This window comes from Drosophila persimilis, unplaced genomic scaffold (assembly GCF_003286085.1).
Source record: "Drosophila persimilis strain 14011-0111.01,24,50 unplaced genomic scaffold, DperRS2 tig00000002-arrow-pilon, whole genome shotgun sequence".
Classification (NCBI taxonomy): Eukaryota; Metazoa; Arthropoda; class Insecta; order Diptera; family Drosophilidae; genus Drosophila; species Drosophila persimilis.
This window is the reverse complement of record NW_020825289.1, coordinates 10,219,622-10,238,772: the sequence shown is the minus strand read 5'-3', so window position 1 is coordinate 10,238,772 and position 19,151 is coordinate 10,219,622. Positions and strand designations below refer to the sequence as shown.

The following is a 19,151-nucleotide window of genomic DNA, read 5'->3' as shown; positions in this document are numbered from 1 at the left end:
GCGACTTATCGAACCATGGTCGTTCGATAGGCGATAGATATATCGATAGTTGTGCGTAAATATGGGCTGCACGTGTTGCATTTGAATGAAAAGTGTTTCCAAACAAAAGGTGTTTTTAGCGCATAATTAATCCAGTTTAACATAGATGAAGTGATCCGTGAGTTTATGCAAGCAATAACAGAATGGCAGCCATAACAGAGAAGTCGAAAGACACAAACACATTTCGGGTAAGTGGCCAGAGAAGTCTCACATGGTCCGCAGCAGCTCACATTTTTGCACTTTTGCCTGCAGTTCAAGTCGTTCGGAGATCGCGTGAATGAAATCGACTTGCGGCACCTGGCCCTGTACCACATAGGGCACAAGAACGAGGAGCTCGACGAGGAAGAGAATGAGACCTATTTCCAGCAGACACTCCAGAAGTGGAATGTCCTCAACCTCACGGAGGAGTACAACTATTTCAGCAAGCGCTGTAGAAAAATCGTGACTTTGCCGCAGCTGCTGCACCAAAAGGATGTTGTGGTCGATCTGCTGCTGGAGCGACTTTCCACAGCTACGAATCTGTCGCAGCAGCCTCTGCTGGAACTCCTCTATGTTTTGGCGCGGGACCTGCGCGAGGAATTCTATCCGTACTTCCAACGCATTCTGGACCGCCTCATCTGCCTGCTCAACACCCAGGATGCCGAGCAGCTGGAGTGGACCCTGATTTGCCTGGCCCATCTATTCAAGACTCTGAAGCCCTATTTGAAGCGCAACATTGGCATTGTGTTCAACGCGATTCTGCCACTACTAGACGAGCAGCACTACGCCGAGCACGTGATCAACTTTGCCGTGGAATGCTTCGCGTACATAGCCCGAGACGTTCGCGACTTCCCCCGCTTTCTGGCCTACGTGCTGAAGACAGTGTTGCGAGAGCAGGTCGAAAGTGTCCACGGCTGTGGCAGGCTGATCTACGAGATACTTCGGGGAGTCAATGGACAACTGCACAACTCGGCTGCCGAAATCTTTGCCCATGTCCTGGATGTGCTCATCAGCCAGGATGGCATCCATAACACAACGGCTCAGGCGGAACTTTTGGGCGACATTGTGGAGTATTCATTGGGACTGCTCTTGAACTTCCTACGCCCCGACCAGAGCGGCGTTCTATGGCAACAGCTCTGCTCTGCAGCGAGCCGTGAGGGCGTCGACGCAGCGCCACTGATTGACTTGATGCTGCCCCTGGTCAGTCACAAGGACGGACGCTACGTGGCCGAGCTGCCCCTCGTGGTTCCCACCCTACTGAAGCTGCTTGAGCGGAGCGTAGATTCCCTGCAACCGCTTACGACCCTGGTTACAAGCCTGCTCAAGGCCCAGCACACGCAATTGCCGCAGCTGGATGCCAGTCGGTTGCTGCAGAAATTGCTGGTCGTAAGCAGAAAATCCGAGTCGCTGTACGAGGACTCCATTCTGCAGCTCCTGGACTATCAGCAATTTGAGATTTTGGTCCTGCCGCACGTCATCTCCTACTACGAGGAGGCAAGACAGACAAGAGCCTTGGAGTTGCTTGCCCGCATAGTCCAGCACAAGAGGCCGCTGCAGGTGGACGGCACATCCCTGGCCCAATGGGTGGTCTATCCCCTCCAACTGAAGCACAAGGAGACTATCAAATGCGTGGAGCAGCAGCTCCTGACCTTGGATGTGGCAATAGAGGAGCACCTGCTTCTGCTGGTGCTGGTTCCCCATCTGAGGGGCTTCAGCAAGCAGCCCCTGGAAAAGACACTTCACTCTAACATTGAAGATCGCTTGAGGAGCGCCAGCTCGGACCACACCCTTCTGCTACTGCTACTGCAGACCCATGCCCTGCTGAAGTTCAAGCTTCCCCCTGCTCTTGCCACCAAACTGTATGCCTTTCTAACGCCGGAACTGGTCAAGGACATCCGCGCCGTGGCCTGCCTGCAGCTGCTTCTGCTGGAAACCCCAAAGAAGGAGCTCTCGGCCTCCACAGAGCTGCTGACTGCTGTCTCCACTCTGCTCAGCCAGCCCCAGACACAATACAGACGCATAGCGGCCCACTGCCTGGATCTGCTAAACTCCGGCTGCAAATGCAATCCCTACTCGCACTTCTACGCCGCCTCCTGCGTAGAGCCCACCGTGCACAACTACCGCGAGCTGCTCCTCGAGCTGCAGCAACTGGAGCCGGCGTCCGCCCAGTTCGAGCAGTGCTCCCAGCTGCCTCAGTTCAAGGAGCATGCGGTGAGCCTGCTCCTCGGGCTGCTCTACAATAACTTTAAGTTTGTGTGGGCCCCGGTCCAGCAGCTCCTGGCCGCCTACGTGAAGGTAATGGGAACGGACGAGTTCTGGAACCTGTTCAAGGCGAAGCTGCTCGAGACGGTGGCCTGCATAGACTACGAGGTGAACTCCACGACCCCACTACCACAGCCCCACCGGGCAACCTATGCGTCGGCTGCCCTGACCATGCTCCTGCCCGAGGAGGCTGGAGAGAAGCAACTGAGTCTGCAGCAGGCGCTCAATTATCGCCAACTGCTGTGGCAGTGCCTGCCCAAGCTGGGAGCTCTGGCGGAGGTGAAGAATGCAGACGTGGTGCGACTGTTCCTGCAGTTCGTCGAGCAGGAGTACCGAGCCCAGCTGGAGAGGACAGAGCATACGTGGAACGTCAAAGAGGCCACAGGTATGCCCAACAGGGTTCACAAAATTCTCATTGAATGATCATATCTTATCCCTGCAGCGGAGGACGTTGACGTCGACGAAGACGAGGATAACGAAGCGCCGAGCGGCGTCCGATCCCGCCAGAAGCGGAGAACGCACAATGTCCATGCCAAATTCATACTCCAAACTCTGCAGCTCAAGCTGGCCTGCTTCGTGTCGCAGCCGAACCCCAAGGCCCTGCACCGACAGGCGGAGATGCATGCCTTCTACTTGGAGCTCCTCGCTGGGCCCAACGCCCAGCTGCAGCAGCTGGCCCTCGACTGCCTGGCCGCCTACAAGCAGCCAGCGGCTCTGGTGCAGCAAAAGGCTCAGCTGGCGGGTCTGATCGATGAGGCAAAGTTCAAGACAACGTTGAGTGGCTTCGAGTTGGCCAGCATCCCAGCGGATCAGAGGTCCCAGCTGATGCCCTTCATGCTGCGCGTGCTCTACGGCAAAATGCTAACAAAGGGTGTCCAAAAGCAGCTGAGTGCCCAGCAGCGGAAGACCCTGATCCTGAGGTTCTTGGGACAGCTCGAGGAGACGGAGATCATCGAATTTCTAAAAATGGCATTCGGACGTTTCGCCGAATACACAGACAAACCCATACAGGAGCTACCCCGCTATGTCCAGAGCTCGTACGATTCCTCGGCAGTAATTGCGGCCAAGCAGCTGCAGAGGATCGTCAATCTCCTGGAGCTCATACGCAAGGAGTTCGCTGGCCGTCTGACGGCAGACTTCCAGGTCTATGTTCTCAAGTTGTTGCTGCTCGTCGGCAGTGTCTCCCAGGAGGTGATCAACGGACAAGGAAAGCTGGCGACCGCCTACAAAAATGTGAAGCACTCGGGACTGCAGACACTGGGGAATTACTTTGGCCAATTGGTGGACATGGAGGAATTGTGGCAGGAGCAGGAGATGAACGCCATCTGCGAGGTGTACGTCTGGCCAGGGCTCGCCCGACTGCCACAGGACTCTATACACACGCCCACGCCTCTGCTGAAGCTGCTGCTCCTCTGGGGCGGGGAGCCTCGCTATCAGAAGTGGCTGAACCAGAGTCCCTCCGCGGATGAGCCTGCCATCATGCATCAGCTGATGGTATTGCTGCTCAACGACAAGGCCAAGCCCGTGGTGAAGCGTTCGCTGCTGCAGCTTGTGGAGCAGCTCCTGGAGGCGGCTGCCACCGAAGAGTATGGTGTCGAGGCCCTGGCCATTGTTCATCCCCACATCCCGGCCATCCTGCAGCAGCTGCAGACTAGCTGGCGACACCGTAAGGCCGGCAGACAGATGCTGGACAAGCGGGAGCTCAATATTCTGACGCTGATTACCGCGCACGTGCAGGAGCCGGCCACCTGCGAACTGCTGCTGGAACTCGTCCTGCCAATATTCACGAAGCAGGCGGCATCCGCTGGTCCCGAGACCGTCGTCCAGCTGATCACCACGCTCTCCAATCTCAGCCAGCGTGTACCCCGACCTCAGGACTATGTGCGCCAACTAGCGCCGCTTTTTGAGCAGGTGCACGTCCTGCCCGCCAGGAAGCTGCTCTGTGACCTTCTGGCAGACATGGCTAAGCGGCTACACAAGGAAGCCAAGCAGAACCCAGAGCTCTCCGCCACTGCGGCGTCTCTGCGGGAGTGGGCGAGGATTGTGCTGCTGCTGAATGCGTGGGACAAGCGCTGGCTGGAGCAGCCCGACTACGATAAGCGGCTGGAGGGGCTGTCGGAGCTGAAGCAGCTGGTGGAGCATAAGGACAAAAGGATCGATCTGCAGCTGGGAGTGCTGGTTGTCTACAACTGCTTCTACATGCTGCGCCACGTCTCGGATCTGGGCATTAGGGTCAACATTGGCGAGCTGCTGAAGGCCCTGCTCCCGCTGCTGACTCTCCAGCTGGAGGCGAAGGAGGAGGCACAGTTTTGGCTGGAGGACACATTGCTGCCACTGCTGCAGCGCTCTCTGAAGGACGAGAAGCACGAGCATGCGCGAAGCGAAGCCATCGGCTTGCTGGGCGAACTCGCCCGCCATTGTCCCGCAGCTCACGAGATCTTCCGCGATCTGTCTCCTCTGGCGGATAAGCACGACCTGGAGGTTGACTTCTTCGAGAACATGCTGCATTTGCAGACCCAGCGTCATGGTCGAGCCCTGCAGCGACTCGTCAACATCTCCGGCGGCAGCTGGCGGCAGGCGCCGCCTTGTGCCCGCACGCTAACGCAGTTCCTCCTGCCGCTGGCCACACGATACCTTCTCAGCGAGCGGCACACGGGCAAGCACACTCTGGTGGACGCCGCCATCGAGGCGGTGGGCGTGATGAGCGAGCTGCTGCCCTGGACGCAGTATCATGCCGTGCTTCGCTACTACCTGCAGAAGCTTCGATTCGCCCACGCCCAGCAGAAGCAGTGCGTCCGTTTGGTGGTCCGTATTCTGGATGCCTTCCACTTCGATTTGACGCAGGCAGAGGCTGACCCGGCCACGCTCGTCCGGCTCAAGCAGAAGCTGACTGAAGCCGCGGAGGAGAAGAAGCCACAAGCACAGCCGGAGGAAGTGGAGGGAGAAGAGAAGCCACCGAAAGAGGAACTGGAAGAGCAGGACTTCATTGATTTCGAGGGGGAGGAGGCGGCCGAGCCAGTGGAGGCAGTGTTGGCTCATCAGCGTACCCAACTCTTGGCCCCCAATGCGGCCAAGCGCGTCATGTCAACCATCACCACCGTGCTCCTGCCCACCCTCAACCGGTCCATCACTGAGAAGACCAACTACGACGCCAAGCACAAGGTGAACCGCCGGCGGCTGAGCTACGAGCGCGAGGAGGAGGAGATTCAGCGCGTGCCCATTGCCTTGGCCATGGTGAAGTTGCTCCAGAAGCTGCCCGTCGAACTGCTGGAAAACAGCCTCCCAGGTGAGTAGATTCCGGCAAAGTATCTCCCGGCATATACTGACTACCACTCTGACCCCTTTCCATAGGAATCTTTATGAAGGTCTGCACCTTCCTACGCTCCCCCCTGAAATCCGTGCGGATGCTGACCCGCGACATTCTCAAGAAGATTATGATCACGCTCGGCGGCAGCTACGTGGGCATGCTACTGGAGCAACTGCAGTCGCTGCTCACGCGCGGCTTTCAGGTGCACGTCCTGTCCGTAACGCTGCACGGAGTTCTGGACGCACTCCGAGGCGAGCTGAAGCCAGAGCACATTGAGAGCTGCCTACATAACCTGCTTGAGGTGGCCCTGAACGACATATTCGGAGATGTGAGCGCCGAGAAAGAGGTAGAGAAGATTGTGGCCCACACGCCCGAGGCCAAGCCCAGCGCCAAGAGCTACTTGACCCTTCACATCGCCGCCAAGCACATCCGCGACAACTGTTTGCTGGACCTGCTGCTGCCCTTCAAGGAGCATCTGCTCAGGTCGCACTCCCGCAAGGTTACCCAGAAGATACAAGAGTGCTTTGCCAAGATTGTGGCCGGCCTGGTGGACAACACGCACATCGCCCGGGAGAGTCTGTTGATCTTCATCTACGGCACCATGTCGGAGAGCATCAGCGACCTGCTGCCGGGCACCCAGAAGCGCCAGCTGACCGCCAAGGAGCAGGCTCTGATCAAACGCGCTCGTCCCGACTGCCTCATCCTCCAGCCGGCGCCAGGGCGACGCAGTGTGGCCGTTGGCAACAAGCTGGTCAAGTCCAATGCCCAGGCCAATGCTCACATACTGGTGGAGTTTGGACTGGAGCTGCTGCACTTCGTGCTCAAGCGAAAGAAGCTGTCAGAGCTCGACTACCAGCCCTTTCTGCACCCCATGCTGCCTCTGCTGCGCGACGCGCTGAGCAGCCACCACGTCAGGACCACCACCTACGCCTTGAAGTGTTACACGGCCATTTGGCTTGGGGAGTACGAGCTGTCCGAGCTCGACGCCGAGCAGCTGCAGCCAGTGGTGGCACGAATGTTTGAGATCCTGAAGAACTTCTCCAGCTTTGGGGCTACGCGGCAGGAAGAAAACGCCCAGCTGGTCCGCGGCAGCTTCAAGGCAGTCGTGGCGCTGCTCCGCAAATGCCAGGACTACCAGCTAAGCGTTGAGCAAATCGAGCAGCTGCTGCTTCAGATAGAACAGGAGCTGCAGGAGGGCGAGTGCAGCAGCCAGACCATGTGCTTCACTCTGCTCAGGGCTCTGGTGGGCCGCAAGGTGGACACTCGCTCGCTGCACGATCTGATGAAGCGTCTCGGCGATCTGTCCATCATATCGCAGTCGGACTACGTGCGGGACGAGGCCCGCGGCATCCTGCTCACCTACATCATGGAGTACCCGCTGCAGAAGCGCGTGGATCAGCTAGTCAAGTTCATGTCCGTCCAGTTGTGCTACACCCAGATCGCTGGCCGACAGTCGGCCATCCAGTTCATGCACTCCATCATCAACAAGTTTCCCCTCCTGCTGCTCGCCAAGCAATCCGAGTTTCTGTTCCTCTCGCTGGGCACGCGATTGGTCAACGATGAGGATCCTTCGTGTCGTCGCAGTGTGGCCGCTGCTCTGGAGGCGCTGATTGGGCGCCTAACCAAGCTGGAGCGCCAGCCTCTGCTGGATCTCACATTGCTGTTCTTCACGTCGCCGCAGTCCAGCCAGAAGCCGGGTGTCAGGGAAATGGCGGCCGCGCTCCTCTCCAGGTTTGTGCAGGCAGAGCGGGCTGGATTCGCGGAGAGACTGCCGCAGGTGCTGCCCACGTTGGTGAATGTTCTGACGCTGGGCGATGCGGAAGCGTCCGGCAGATATGTGCGTGCTCCGGGAAATCTGGCAGCGGAGGTGGAAGAGGAACAATTAGAAAAGAAAAAGAGGCGAAAGGTAAGATAGTTCTCTTTGATTTGTACAGGATACTATACGGATTTCTATACATATTTCAGCATTCTCAATCTAATCCCGATGAGGACCTGCTTCTGGCCGGCTTAGACACTGAGTCGCGACTGGAGCACCAGCAGCGCAGCGCAGACCATCAGATCATCCAGTTGCAGTATTGCCTGCTCAAGATCATGGAGCATTGCGGCGACACGATGTTGGCTGACAAGGAGATTTCCGATACCGTAGATCAACTGGCCTACGGCTGCCAGCGGCTCTTGGGGCACGAACACAACTGGGTGCGCTGCAATGCGGCCAAGCTGCTGACACACCTCTTGGCGCACTACGACTACGTCTACGTGGGCCAACAGCTGGTGGGCGTCAAGCGGGAGGATGGCGAGGCGAAGCCGCTGGACTTTATTTACGCCCAACCTGCCCAGGATATCAAGTCCTTGGTGCTGGACCTTTGTGCCCAGGTCACGCCTGGCGAGACGGCACAGGAAATGATTGACGAACTGTCCAAGATCTTTCTGTACGTGGGGCACATGCTAAGGGATGTCCCCTTCAGTCTCAAGCAGGAGAAGGAAACGGAAGAGGAGACGGAGGAGCGAGAACGGGGGCCGGCTAACAAAATCAACCTCAATTGGCTGGTGCGAAACATACGCTTTTTGGTGAACAAGGAAGTGACCAAGGCACCGCACGACACCAGCACAGTACGTACACCGTAATATACCCTTTGTCAAACCTATTGATCTTAAGTATACCCTTTACTTGGTACAGCGCACTGCCATGTTCACGCTCATTGAGGCCCTCAGCACGTTGCTCAGTGTGGAGGCGGTTACCCGACTGGCTCCCGCCCTTCTCCAAACATTGGTGCGTGAAATGTCAGAGGAGGATCAGAACGTCGATGCGGAACTTCGTCAGCTAGCCCTGCGTGTTGGCAGTCGGCTGAGGAAGCGAATAGGAGCGGATATCTACGACAAACTTCGCAATGCGGTGCAAACCAAGCTGATGGTGCGACGGGCTGAACGCCGCAAGGCCGTTGCCCAGGAGAAAGTCCATGATCCAGAGCGAGCGGCCAAGCGTAAGGCGGGAGTGCAGGAGCGCAAGAAGGCTGCGAAGCGTCTGAAGGCAGCGGTGATTCGTGGCAAGGCGCCAGACACCAAGCAGAAGCTGAAAAAGCGCAAAAGGAAAGCTGAAATGGACGGATTTTAATTAGTTAGTCGGCTGTTGCGTAATTTAAGTATTTCTAAGTAGAAAGGAAATAAATCAAAATAAACAATTAGTGCAGTTTAAAAAGAAAGTGCAAACCAAATCCCAAGATTGGGCTGTGACCAAGTTTGTTTTTCTTTTGGCAGCAATTCGAACTTTGGCGCCGTTCACTCAGTTTCGTGCTATCGAGTACTTTTATCGATACAGCGCAGGCCACTATCGATACGCCCACGGCTCGCGCCATGTGTTGTGCAATTCTATTTGTTGTTATTGTTTTTAAGTTAACTTAAATTTTTTAGATGCAGCAGCTCCGGCACTGCGTGATCCGTGGCTTGGCTCGGAGTCGCCACCAATCGAGGCACACACACAATGCCAGCACCGATATGTACGATGTGGTTGTCATTGGCGGAGGACATGCCGGCACAGAGGCCTCTGCAGCGGCGGCACGGATGGGTGCCCGCACGTTGCTGCTGACACACAAGCTTGAGACCATTGGCGAGATGTCCTGCAATCCTTCGTTCGGGGGCATTGGAAAGGGCCACTTGATGCGAGAGGTGGATGCTCTGGACGGAGTCTGTGGGCGCTGCTGCGATGTGTCTGGAGTGCACTACAAAGTTCTGAACAAGCGACGCGGGCCGGCGGTGTGGGGGCCGCGGGCGCAGATCGATCGGCAGCTATACAAGAAAGCTGTCCAGAAGGAACTTCATAGTACGCAAAACCTGGAGATCAGAGCGGCGGCTGTGGACAATATCCTCATAGAAGATGAGCAACATCAGCACAGACGCTGTACTGGTGTTTTACTGGCCAATGGGGAAGTGGTTCGCAGTCGTTCGGTTGTGCTCACCACCGGAACTTTCTTAAGGGCACACATCAACATTGGACTGGAGGTGAGACCGGCTGGACGCATGGGAGATGCTCCAGCAAAGGCTTTAGGCGAGGCCATAGACAGACTGGGCTTCCGAATGGGACGCCTGAAGACAGGAACGCCGCCCAGGATAGCTAAGAGCAGCGTGGATTTCTCCCAACTAGAGAGACACGAAGGAGATGATCCCCCGACGCCATTTTCATTTCTCAATAGCCATGTGTGGCTACCAGCCAAGGAGCAATTGCCGTGCCATCTCACCTACACGACACCGCTGGTCAATGACATCGTGCGGAATAATCTCCACGTTAATCGCCATGTTACCGAGGAGATAACAGGCCCTCGCTATTGTCCCTCAATAGAGTCGAAGATTCTACGATTTGGCGCAAGAGTTCATCAAGTATGGCTAGAGCCAGAGGGCCTGGACAGCCCCTTGGTTTATCCACAAGGAATTTCATGTACCTTGCCCCATGAGCAGCAAGTGGAGCTGGTACACGCCATCAAGGGTCTGGAGCATGCCGAAGTGGTGCAACCCGGGTACGGTGTGGAGTACGATTTCATAGATCCCCGTGAGCTGTTCCCCACGCTAGAGACAAAGCGTATGCCTGGCCTCTTCTTTGCGGGGCAGATAAATGGAACCACAGGCTACGAGGAGGCTGCTGCCCAGGGAATTGTGGCTGGTGCCAATGCAGCGGGCAAAACTCGCCACGCGGACGGCAGGCAGCTGACAATTAGTCGAACTGAAGGCTACATCGGTGTACTAGTAGACGACCTTACTTCTTTGGGCACCAATGAGCCCTACCGCATGTTCACTAGTCGGGCAGAGTTCCGATTGTCCCTTCGGCCAGACAACGCCGACATGCGGCTTACCAATAAGGGCTATGAATATGGTCTGGTCTCCGAGCATCGCTTTCGGCACTTTAAGCAAGCGGAAGAAAGACTACAGTCGGGCATGGAGGCCTTGAGGGGATTGCGGAAACACAGCAATTACTGGCGCCAGTCTCTGGACCTACCCACGTCCAAAGCCTCTGTGGAAAAGACCGCCTTTGACATGCTTGCCATACCAGCGGACAACATCACGGTGGATAAGCTGATCAATCTATTCCCCACGGAACTGAGTTGGCTGCGCGACGACAACAACCTGGCCGAGAGGCTGAAGATAGAGGCCCTGTACTCGTTCTTTGTTGAGGAACAACAACGAGACGTGGAGGATGTACGACGGGAAGAGCGTCTGGCCATTCCTGCTGACATTGATTACTTCTCCAAGGTGCTGAGCCTCTCGAACGAGGAACGACAGAAACTGAGCCTCATTCAGCCACAGACCATCGCTGCTGCCAGTCGAATCCAAGGCGTCACCCCCTCTACAATAGTGAGGATAATGAAGTACGTCAAAAAGGCGGACGTGGCCAAGGCATAGCACAGTAGAGGCTAATAGTTTATAGTTAGTTACATATGTGTTAATAAACTTACAATTTGTAAGTTTGGGTGATGTTGATGTTTGGGAGCCAGTCGATTGTCACTGCCGATAAAGAAAATACTTGTCACGGCCATATCGGCCGCTTTATAGACAAAAGATAGTATTTTATTTATTGACACGCTTACTCTTCAGGGCGCTATAACTCTGGCAAATAGGACCAGATCGGCGAAGCACTCAGGATCGTGATCCATACTGTCGATCGGTATCGAAATCTCGATTACGAAAATGAGGTCAACTTTTGCCAAATTTCATGTTTTATCAAAAAGTTGAAAATCTGTAGAACCAATTTCACAAAAGAATGGTTGTTTTTACTTATTTTTTCACCAAAATAGATGAAATTAGACCCGACTCGCTACCTGATCGTTCTTTTTTCCCCCCAAGATGGTTTTAACATTCTTTATGAGAAAAAATTCATGTACTAAAAACATTTGCATGCGAATGTTTTCGCAGCCTGCCTGTTCCGCCCTTACCTAAATGGAAATGAGAACTTAGTGGAGATCTTAGTGGAAAATTAAGCGTGCCAGATGTACTTCTTGGAAGTAGCAAAGTCCGACTGGGTAAACAAAATTATCAGTCTCAGCCGAGGCTCAGCGAACGATGAATAATTAAATTTTTTCATATAGTCCTCGAAGACGGTAATTCTTATTAAATTTTTTTTTTGCAAAATCTGATAACAAGTATTTTAATCACAACCCTCTGTAGGACAGTTATACTACCAAATTGCATAATAATTGATCAAACTTCCCAAGAGCTTGAGCCTCCTCCATGTGAATATATGAACAGATTATGAATTTCCAGGGTAACTGCTTGCCGTTCCGCTTTGTTCAGATCTCTCAGATTGTGCACTAGTTTTTATACCCGATACTCAAAATGAGTATTGGGGTATATTAGATTTGTGGTAAAAGTGGATGTGTGTAACGTCCAGAAGGAATCGTTTCCGACCCTATAAAGTATATATATTCTTGATCAGCATCAATAGCCGAGTCGATTGAGCCCTGTCTGTCTGTCCGTCTGTCCGTCCGTCCGTCTGTCCGTCTTTCTATCCCCTTTAGCGCCTAATGCTCAAAGACTATAAGAGCTAGAGCAACGATGTTTTGGATCCAGACTTCTGTGATATGTCACTGCTCCAAAAATATTTCAAAACTTTGCCCCGCCCACTTCCGCCCCCACAAAGGGCGAAAATCTGTGGCATCCACAATTTCGACGATACGAGAAAACTAAAAACGCAGAATCGTAGAAGATGACTATATCTTCTAGAGTGCAAAATCTGAACCAGATCGTATAATTATTACAGCCAGAATCACGAAAACAATTTCACTCTTTCTCGCTCTGTCTCACTCTAACACACAGGTTTCATGGTCGGTTTTGCCAATTGCAAAATATGAGTTCAAGGATCTCAGAACCTATAAAAGCCAGAGCAACCAAATTTGGTATCCACACTCCTGTGATATCGGACCTTGACCGTTTCCTGTCCAAATTTCGCCACACCCCCTTCCGCCCCCGCAAAGGACGAAAATCTGAGGCAACCACAAATCTCAGAGACTATTAAGGCTAGAGTAACCAAATTTGGTGAACACACTCCTTTAAGATGTCACTATAAAACGTATATCTCAGAATTTCGCCCCACCCCCATCCGCCCCCACAAAGGACGAAAATCTGTTGCATCCACAATATTGCAGATTTGAGAAAACTAAAAACGCAGAATCATAGATAATGACCATATCTATTAGATTGCTGAATCTGGATCAGATCAGATCATTTTTATAGCCAAAAGGAACAAATCAATTTGCAGTGGCTACGCAGCGCCCGACGTCACGCTCAGACTGATTTTCTGTCTCTCTCGCACGCACTCTTTGTCGTGTCGTTAAATATTAGCGGCGTCTGCCGGAGGAGAGCCATACTGACTTAGTATCGGGTATAACCGTAGAGTTGCGGTGTCCGCAGCAACTCACAACGTTCCCCCTCGTTACTTTTAGTACCCGGTCACACACACACCTCTCTATCCATGTCTCTATCAAATGTGTGATAACACATTTATTTCAATGAGCTGATAGTGCCCGCAGAGTCGGGCACCCGTGCACCCACGCAACCGTTATTCAGTAGTCACCTGTGTGTTCCCCAGTTAAAGTCATGACGTTTCCCTAGAAAAAATGGCTCGATTTTCCCACTGGATGCGGCCCAGATTAACTTATGTTCCGGTTCTGGTACTTTTCGTCTATCTATTCCTTATCTTTGGCTACAGAAATGTGCAGGTGAGTGAATGAAATGAACTGCACCGAAGGGGCACTCAATTATTACGACCGAAAGAACATCTCAACATGGGACCCATTTACGTGTTTAATGGTTGGAATAATTAATATTTCTCTTTGAAATGAAAATCAAGAGAAATTTGTTGCTTTCGCGTGGAAATTAAAGGTACAATCGTGCACAGTGGGTTGAGTGGTGAGTTGGTGGGCTGTGTTTCGTTGTGAAGTACCGTTCAATCAGAGAAACCATACAAAAAAACAAGATAATTTAATAATGTTGCATGTATGTACCATACATATGAATATGTGTACATATGTATGTTATATGTATCTTTGAGATATCATGTTATCTATTAGAAGTACCCAAGCAATTGGGTACTGATCTTATCGGGTGTGGTATTCGACAACGTAATCTGACATCTAAATCTGTATTCGAGGTGCATAGATTAAACAGAGGATTAACCCTAAGAGGAGTGTGTTCCAATTTTCGGGTACTACTCGGTTGTTATCTATGGCGTTGCCCCACTATGGGATATGAATAAATAGTATCTCTTCAGAATCAAGTGGTCATGTGGTCATCGCCTTCGCTCACTTTCGATTCCCATTCCAAAGACAAATGTATTTAATGTGTAAATCATCCACACACACATACATATGTATAGAACTGTATAGGTATGTAGCTATGTACATATGTATAATTAAAATGTTTTCATTTTCCATAATAAAAGTGGAAGACGTTTTCATTTTCTTAAAAATAGCCGGGAAAGGCGGCGCTGACTCACACAGAGAGGACAGGAGAGGAGAGGAGAGGCAGAGTGTCCCATGGACACTCCAATCCAATCGAGAGACAAAAACACACACACAAAATTTATTAAGTCCCGTCTCCCTCCACCCCCCGTCATGGCGCATGGAGTACCCTTACAAGGCTCCGTCCTCCCCCGCCCCCACCAATTCCACTAGTTGGAGCCCGGCCGCAACGCCAATGTCGCTGTCGATGTGTCTCAGCTGCTTCTCTGCTGCAGCGCTGCTGCCTCTGCCTCTGCCTCTGCCTCTGTGGCTCTGATGACAGCGTTCATGGCGGACGGAGGCGCCAGTTTGATGCGAGGCGTGCGTTGATTAACTTGTTGCATGCGCGTCCTGGAGCAAAGGGAGCCAGGCCAGCCACCACCACCCTTTCAGCACCTACCACCCCCTTTCCTTCCCCATTCGACAGAGTGCGCGTCTGTGTGTGTGTGTGTGTGTGCGTGCGTGTGGTTGTCGTAATAATTTGCGTACAGTGGGCGCCAAACGAACTTGTGTTGCGGTGCGGTCAGTGGCAGCGCAAATGTGGCCGAGGACAGGCAGGCCGATGATGACACTGGAGGGACGCTGACGCCTCCGCGCCCCACCGAGTATCTGGTCTACTGGTCTACTAATCGATGGCTGCCCATCAACCGCCAAAGCGCTAAGCAAATAAGCAACAGGAGCCGCGCTCATCGACTGTCTGTGCCACAAGCGGCGCCGAACAAAGTCAGCGTTGGCGTTGGCGTCGGCGTCGGCATCGCTGTCAACGCATCGGCCAACGGCACTCACTGCTAACGGTAGAAATAAATAAACAGTTTTAGTTGCTGGCGGTGATTCCTGGGGAGAGCATAGCACGCGGCTAGTCGCGCCACAAGTGCCGCCTGTCACCTGCTGCCCCTCCAGCCAAGGCCACGCCATGCTGGCGGCACAAGAGAACCGATTTCAGTACGTGTACTTCACGCTGTCCGGCCTGGTGGCCAGCGCCATGCTCGTCCTGGTCTACATCTCCATGCGCACGAGCCTTGTGAGTGGGTGCCCGCTCATCCTTCCACAGCAGCTTACCTGACGGCCAGTTGGTTTTCCTCTCTCTCTCTCTCTCTCTCTTCATATCCTGCTTGCAGAATGAGCGCCTGCGTGTCGACCTGGAGCACCTGCAGCGCCAGCTGATCCTGGAGAAGCCCAATCCGCACTGGAACTACACCAACAGCTGGCGCAGGATCGGCAACGCCTCACTGAGGCACGAGATCTATTCGGCCTACTTCGATGCCCGAACAGAGATCATAGGTGAGGGTCACCCACCCACAGCTCCTCTGAATCGTACTCATCCTTATGCTCCGTCTCCATATTTGGGCTATAGGAAATGTCCGCATGGATGAGGACCAAATTACCATCGGCTCCTTGCGGATATTCGCCACTTTGCCAGTGCGCCTGCGGGACTCCAAGGTGAGCTGCATCGTGCGCTTCGCTGACTTCAGCAGCCAGGAGATCGTGGCCGAGGAGGCGGGGGCCATGCACGACGTGCACAACAACAGCTTTGCGGCCTGGAGCATCATGTGCCCGCTACACGCCTCCAGGCGCGACCCGATGCGCTTGCCACAGGCGGTGGCCCTCAGCTACGCCTCCAATCGGTTGAGCCACCTCAGCCCCAGCTTCATACAGATAAGGTGAGTGCATCATTAGACCCCACCACCCCAGTGAAGTTTCGTCTAACAGCACACGTGCAACCCCCAATAGCTACCCCCGCAACATGACGAGCTTGTTTACCAAGTCGCGACCCGCCATCTCCGTGTGCGTGGGTCCGCTCCAGGAGAACTACTCGAACGTGCTGCGACTGGTGGAGTTCGTGGAGATGTACCGGCTGCAGGGCGCCGCCCATTTCTACTTCTACTACGTGGAGGCCAGCAATGAGGTGCAACGTGTCCTGGCCCACTACCAGCGCCATGGCCTGGCGGACGTCTTCGAGTGGAACGTGCAACCGCACCTGCAGGACCTCCACTACGCTGGGATTGTGGCCCAGTTCAACGACTGCGTATACCGCGCCAACGTCGTGGATAACTATCGGTACGCAGCCGTGGTGGATCTGGACGAGGTGCTGATGCCCCTGAAGCACAATTCGCTGGCGGACTACTTGCGTCAGTGCGACGAAGGCCGCACCGCCGGCTTCGTCTTTCGCAATGTGTTCTTCTACCGGAAAGACAGCAACGACACCTTCAACTCGCCGACCCACGTCCTCAACCGGCTCCTGTATACCCAGTCCAAGGTGCGTCGCACCTTGGAGATCATGCCCGCCTATGTGCGCAGCAAGCTGGTGGTCAACACCCGCTCCATCGTGGAGATGGGAAACCACCAGGTGTACCGCTCCGCTCCAGGCTTCGTGGACCACGTGGTTCACCCCACGGTGGGGCTGCTCTTCCACTATCGCGACAAGTGCATCAACTGCAAGATGGTTCTTATCGTGGACTACACTGCCAGGCGCTTCGGTTCGCTGCTCTTCGATCGCGTCGACACCACTTGCCTTGAGGTCTTCATGGACCGCCACGGCATCTGCGAGCTGGCGTAGTCTTATCGCTGTCCCCCATCTCTAGGCCCCATATGTACCACCGAACGCCCCCTAAAACAGAGATCTCTGCGGGTTAGAAAAATCTAAGCTGGAACCCGAAACGAATCGCCGTTCAGTTCAGTGCTGTGGTTGATCTGAGCCAGTCGCCAGTAGCCAGTCGCCAGTCGCCGGTCGACATGCTGAAGTTCTGCTCCCTGCGCCGCGGCAAGGAGTCGGCGCCGTGCCCGCGTCCAGCCCAACGTGTGTCCAAGAGTGTACGACAAATTAGGCTAAGTTGCATTTGTAGTTGTTCCTCTAAGTGTTATGATATATTTAATAAAGTGTGCTTGAGTGATTTGTGATGTTACTTGATACGGTTTTACTCTCCTCCTCCCTCGCAGTCCTCGCTTCGCCTGCAGGACGTCCCGCTGAGCGATGCCCAGCTGCTTCGCATGCTCCAAGCGCAGCGGGAACGTGGTCCTCTGATACTGGCCCTGAGCAGGTGAGTACACCATCACCTGGCGGCAAGAGAGACCTGTCCATTTCTGCACTTCCAGTTCAGGGAGTCCGACGGAAGCGTGTCGAAACTGCGGCACGCCATATGCCAGTCGCAAGGTGCTTCAAAACGGGGGAGCAGAGGAGGCAACAGGTGAGCTTCCACCGCCAGATGGCTTTTCACCGCATGCCTCTAAACTTAGCTTTGGCTTGTGATAACATTTAAGTTACATTTTGTGCCATGGATTTAGATCCTAACGCTTCAGTCCTTGGTAACCATTGCTAACCAGTTTTATCCGCTTTAATCGACCTTGCTTCTTGGTGACATCTGAAATTCCATATGGATTACTCGCATAGCACGTTGATTGTCCTGATTGTAGCTTTAGCATTTGTATATATGTATTTGTTCGTTCTGTTCGCGGAACATGCCCGCGCATGAACGCTAACAAACTATACAAAATTCAATGAGAAAAGTGGAGGGTAATGGATAGGAGAGCAGTGCAGCGAAGAGAGCTTGTTCTCCCACCCTCTCGCACATGGCAATGGGAATAATAACTAACAGTGCACGCCGGCGACCCGACCCCCACCCTTACCATAGAAAACCCCGTTTTAGGGCCCTGGCAGTCGCACTGGCACCCCACCTTCCTGGCCCCCGACGGCCGCTCTGCTGCCATCCTCTTGTCTGTTGGAGCTTGACGTCGCGTCGATGACAATGACGCTGTCGTTATGGATAATAAGAGAGGGAGTGAGGGGGGCATGGTGGGCTCAATAAAACGGCAGGGTAGGGTGTGGAACGAGCGAGTGGACAACATTGCCTAAAGCCGGCAAAACATAAAAAAATCTACATACATATACATATGTAAATGCCGAGGGCTACTCCAGCAGTTGTTGAGGAAAAATTCTTGATACCTGGTTCACATTCGTACCAATGGCTTACATTTTTTAACTAGTTTAACTATAAAGTTAATAAAATACCTATCGCAACGGATCCAAACCCCTTAAACTTTCCCGAGGAACCTTGGGGAAAACCCATCTAGAAGAACTCATTAAGCACCCCTTGGAACATGTGCAGTCCCACCGACCATGTCGTCATCGTCATCGTCATCGTCAGCCATGCCATTGGCTGTCTCCACTCCAGACACATGTCCCTCTCCTGCATCTCTCACTCTCTACATTCCTCCCCAGTTCCAGCCTCAGTCGCAGTTGCAATTCCAGCTTGTGCCCTGAACCAGATGCGCACATGGTGCGGCCATATACTGAATGATTGGATTCTTTTGTTCTTTGTGTGCTGCCCAGCCTATCCCCATCCCCCTATCCAGCCCGAACCACCACCGCCCCCACACTAGAACCAGCGCCCCCTCTCTGACCTATGCGACCCTCGCTGTATGCAGTGCGTCTGTGTGTGTCTGAATTTATGCATACAAATTTGAAAAATATCGGATCTGTGGTTCGTGCCCGCCGAACGAACGCAGCACAAAGCAGAAACGAGGAACGACCTACCAAAGCATCAACAAGTCACGGCTTTAAGCCGGCTACGGCAGAGGAATCGGCATCGGCGTCGGCAGAGACCAGCAGTCCAGTCACCCACCCCACTCGACGCACTGTGGCTCGCATTCAAAAATCATATGGTAAAATTAAAAGTTCTCGGCTCATACGTGTCTCACAAATATGCAAAAACGTGCGAAAAATATTCCAAATTTTAGTACATTTAAAAATACAGGCCCATCAAACTTAATCAATCGTTCACTGCATGGGGATATGTTTTTTCGACAAGAGTTTTCAGTAAACAAGCCACTGTGCGCATTCGCGCTGAAGCTGACGTAAGCAGAGGCAGCGGCAGAGGCAGCGGCAGAGGCAGCAACAAGTCAGCGAGCGTCAGACTAATCAACAGGCGAGCTATTTGCTCTGCCCGAGGAGACAGCGACGTAAAGCGTAGTTGTTGCTATATTGGCGTTGTTGCCGTTGCTTTCGTACTTTTCGTGTGTTTGTTTGTGCTAGGCGATACCGTGGGCCCCAGCTATTTAGTTACTACCAAAGTTTTGCCAAGTCAAGT

The 19,151-nt window shown here is 53.5% G+C and overlaps 3 protein-coding genes across 4 annotated transcripts; all 3 read left to right on the top strand.

Moving 5' to 3' along the window:
- Positions 1–98: 98 nt before the first annotated feature.
- On the top strand, positions 99–8,781 carry LOC6591284 (small subunit processome component 20 homolog). The gene is made up of 6 exons (XM_002016464.2): positions 99–227; positions 292–2,665; positions 2,723–5,566; positions 5,632–7,493; positions 7,553–8,197; positions 8,265–8,781. Exons 1-6 carry the CDS (start codon positions 183–185, stop codon positions 8,697–8,699), a joined length of 8,205 nt encoding a protein of 2,734 aa, XP_002016500.1. The 5' UTR covers positions 99–182; the 3' UTR covers positions 8,700–8,781.
- A 184-nt stretch (positions 8,782–8,965) lies between these two features.
- LOC6591283 (protein MTO1 homolog, mitochondrial) lies at positions 8,966–11,037 on the top strand. The gene has a single exon (XM_002016463.2). It carries the CDS (start codon positions 8,996–8,998, stop codon positions 10,973–10,975), a length of 1,980 nt encoding a protein of 659 aa, XP_002016499.2. The 5' UTR covers positions 8,966–8,995; the 3' UTR covers positions 10,976–11,037.
- Positions 11,038–13,164: 2,127 nt separating this feature from the next.
- LOC6591281 lies at positions 13,165–16,970 on the top strand. 2 transcript variants are annotated; one of them, XM_026986855.1, is made up of 4 exons: positions 13,165–13,287; positions 15,186–15,348; positions 15,422–15,728; positions 15,799–16,970. In XM_026986855.1, the coding sequence occupies exons 1-4, from the start codon at positions 13,186–13,188 to the stop codon at positions 16,622–16,624; spliced, it is 1,398 nt and encodes a 465-aa protein (XP_026842656.1). In that variant the 5' UTR covers positions 13,165–13,185; the 3' UTR covers positions 16,625–16,970. The 2 variants fall into 2 exon arrangements, with proteins under 2 accessions (XP_026842656.1, XP_002016497.2); XM_002016461.2 differs by lacking the exon at positions 13,165–13,287 and adding an exon at positions 14,981–15,088.
- Positions 16,971–19,151: the final 2,181 nt, after the last annotated feature.

Excerpts from the sequence above, each read along its gene's own strand:
- LOC6591284 (XM_002016464.2), top strand. The coding sequence starts at position 183 with ATGGCAGCCATAACAGAGAAGTCGAAAGACACAAACACATTTCGG. Across the intron at positions 5,567-5,631 it reads GCTGGAAAACAGCCTCCCAG|GAATCTTTATGAAGGTCTGC; the intron begins GTGAGTAGATTC and ends CCCTTTCCATAG. Across the intron at positions 8,198-8,264 it reads CACCGCACGACACCAGCACA|CGCACTGCCATGTTCACGCT; the intron begins GTACGTACACCG and ends TACTTGGTACAG.
- LOC6591283 (XM_002016463.2), top strand. The coding sequence starts at position 8,996 with ATGCAGCAGCTCCGGCACTGCGTGATCCGTGGCTTGGCTCGGAGTCGC.
- LOC6591281 (XM_002016461.2), top strand. The coding sequence starts at position 14,981 with ATGCTGGCGGCACAAGAGAACCGATTTCAGTACGTGTACTTCACGCTG. Across the intron at positions 15,349-15,421 it reads TGCCCGAACAGAGATCATAG|GAAATGTCCGCATGGATGAG; the intron begins GTGAGGGTCACC and ends TTTGGGCTATAG. Across the intron at positions 15,729-15,798 it reads CCCAGCTTCATACAGATAAG|CTACCCCCGCAACATGACGA; the intron begins GTGAGTGCATCA and ends AACCCCCAATAG.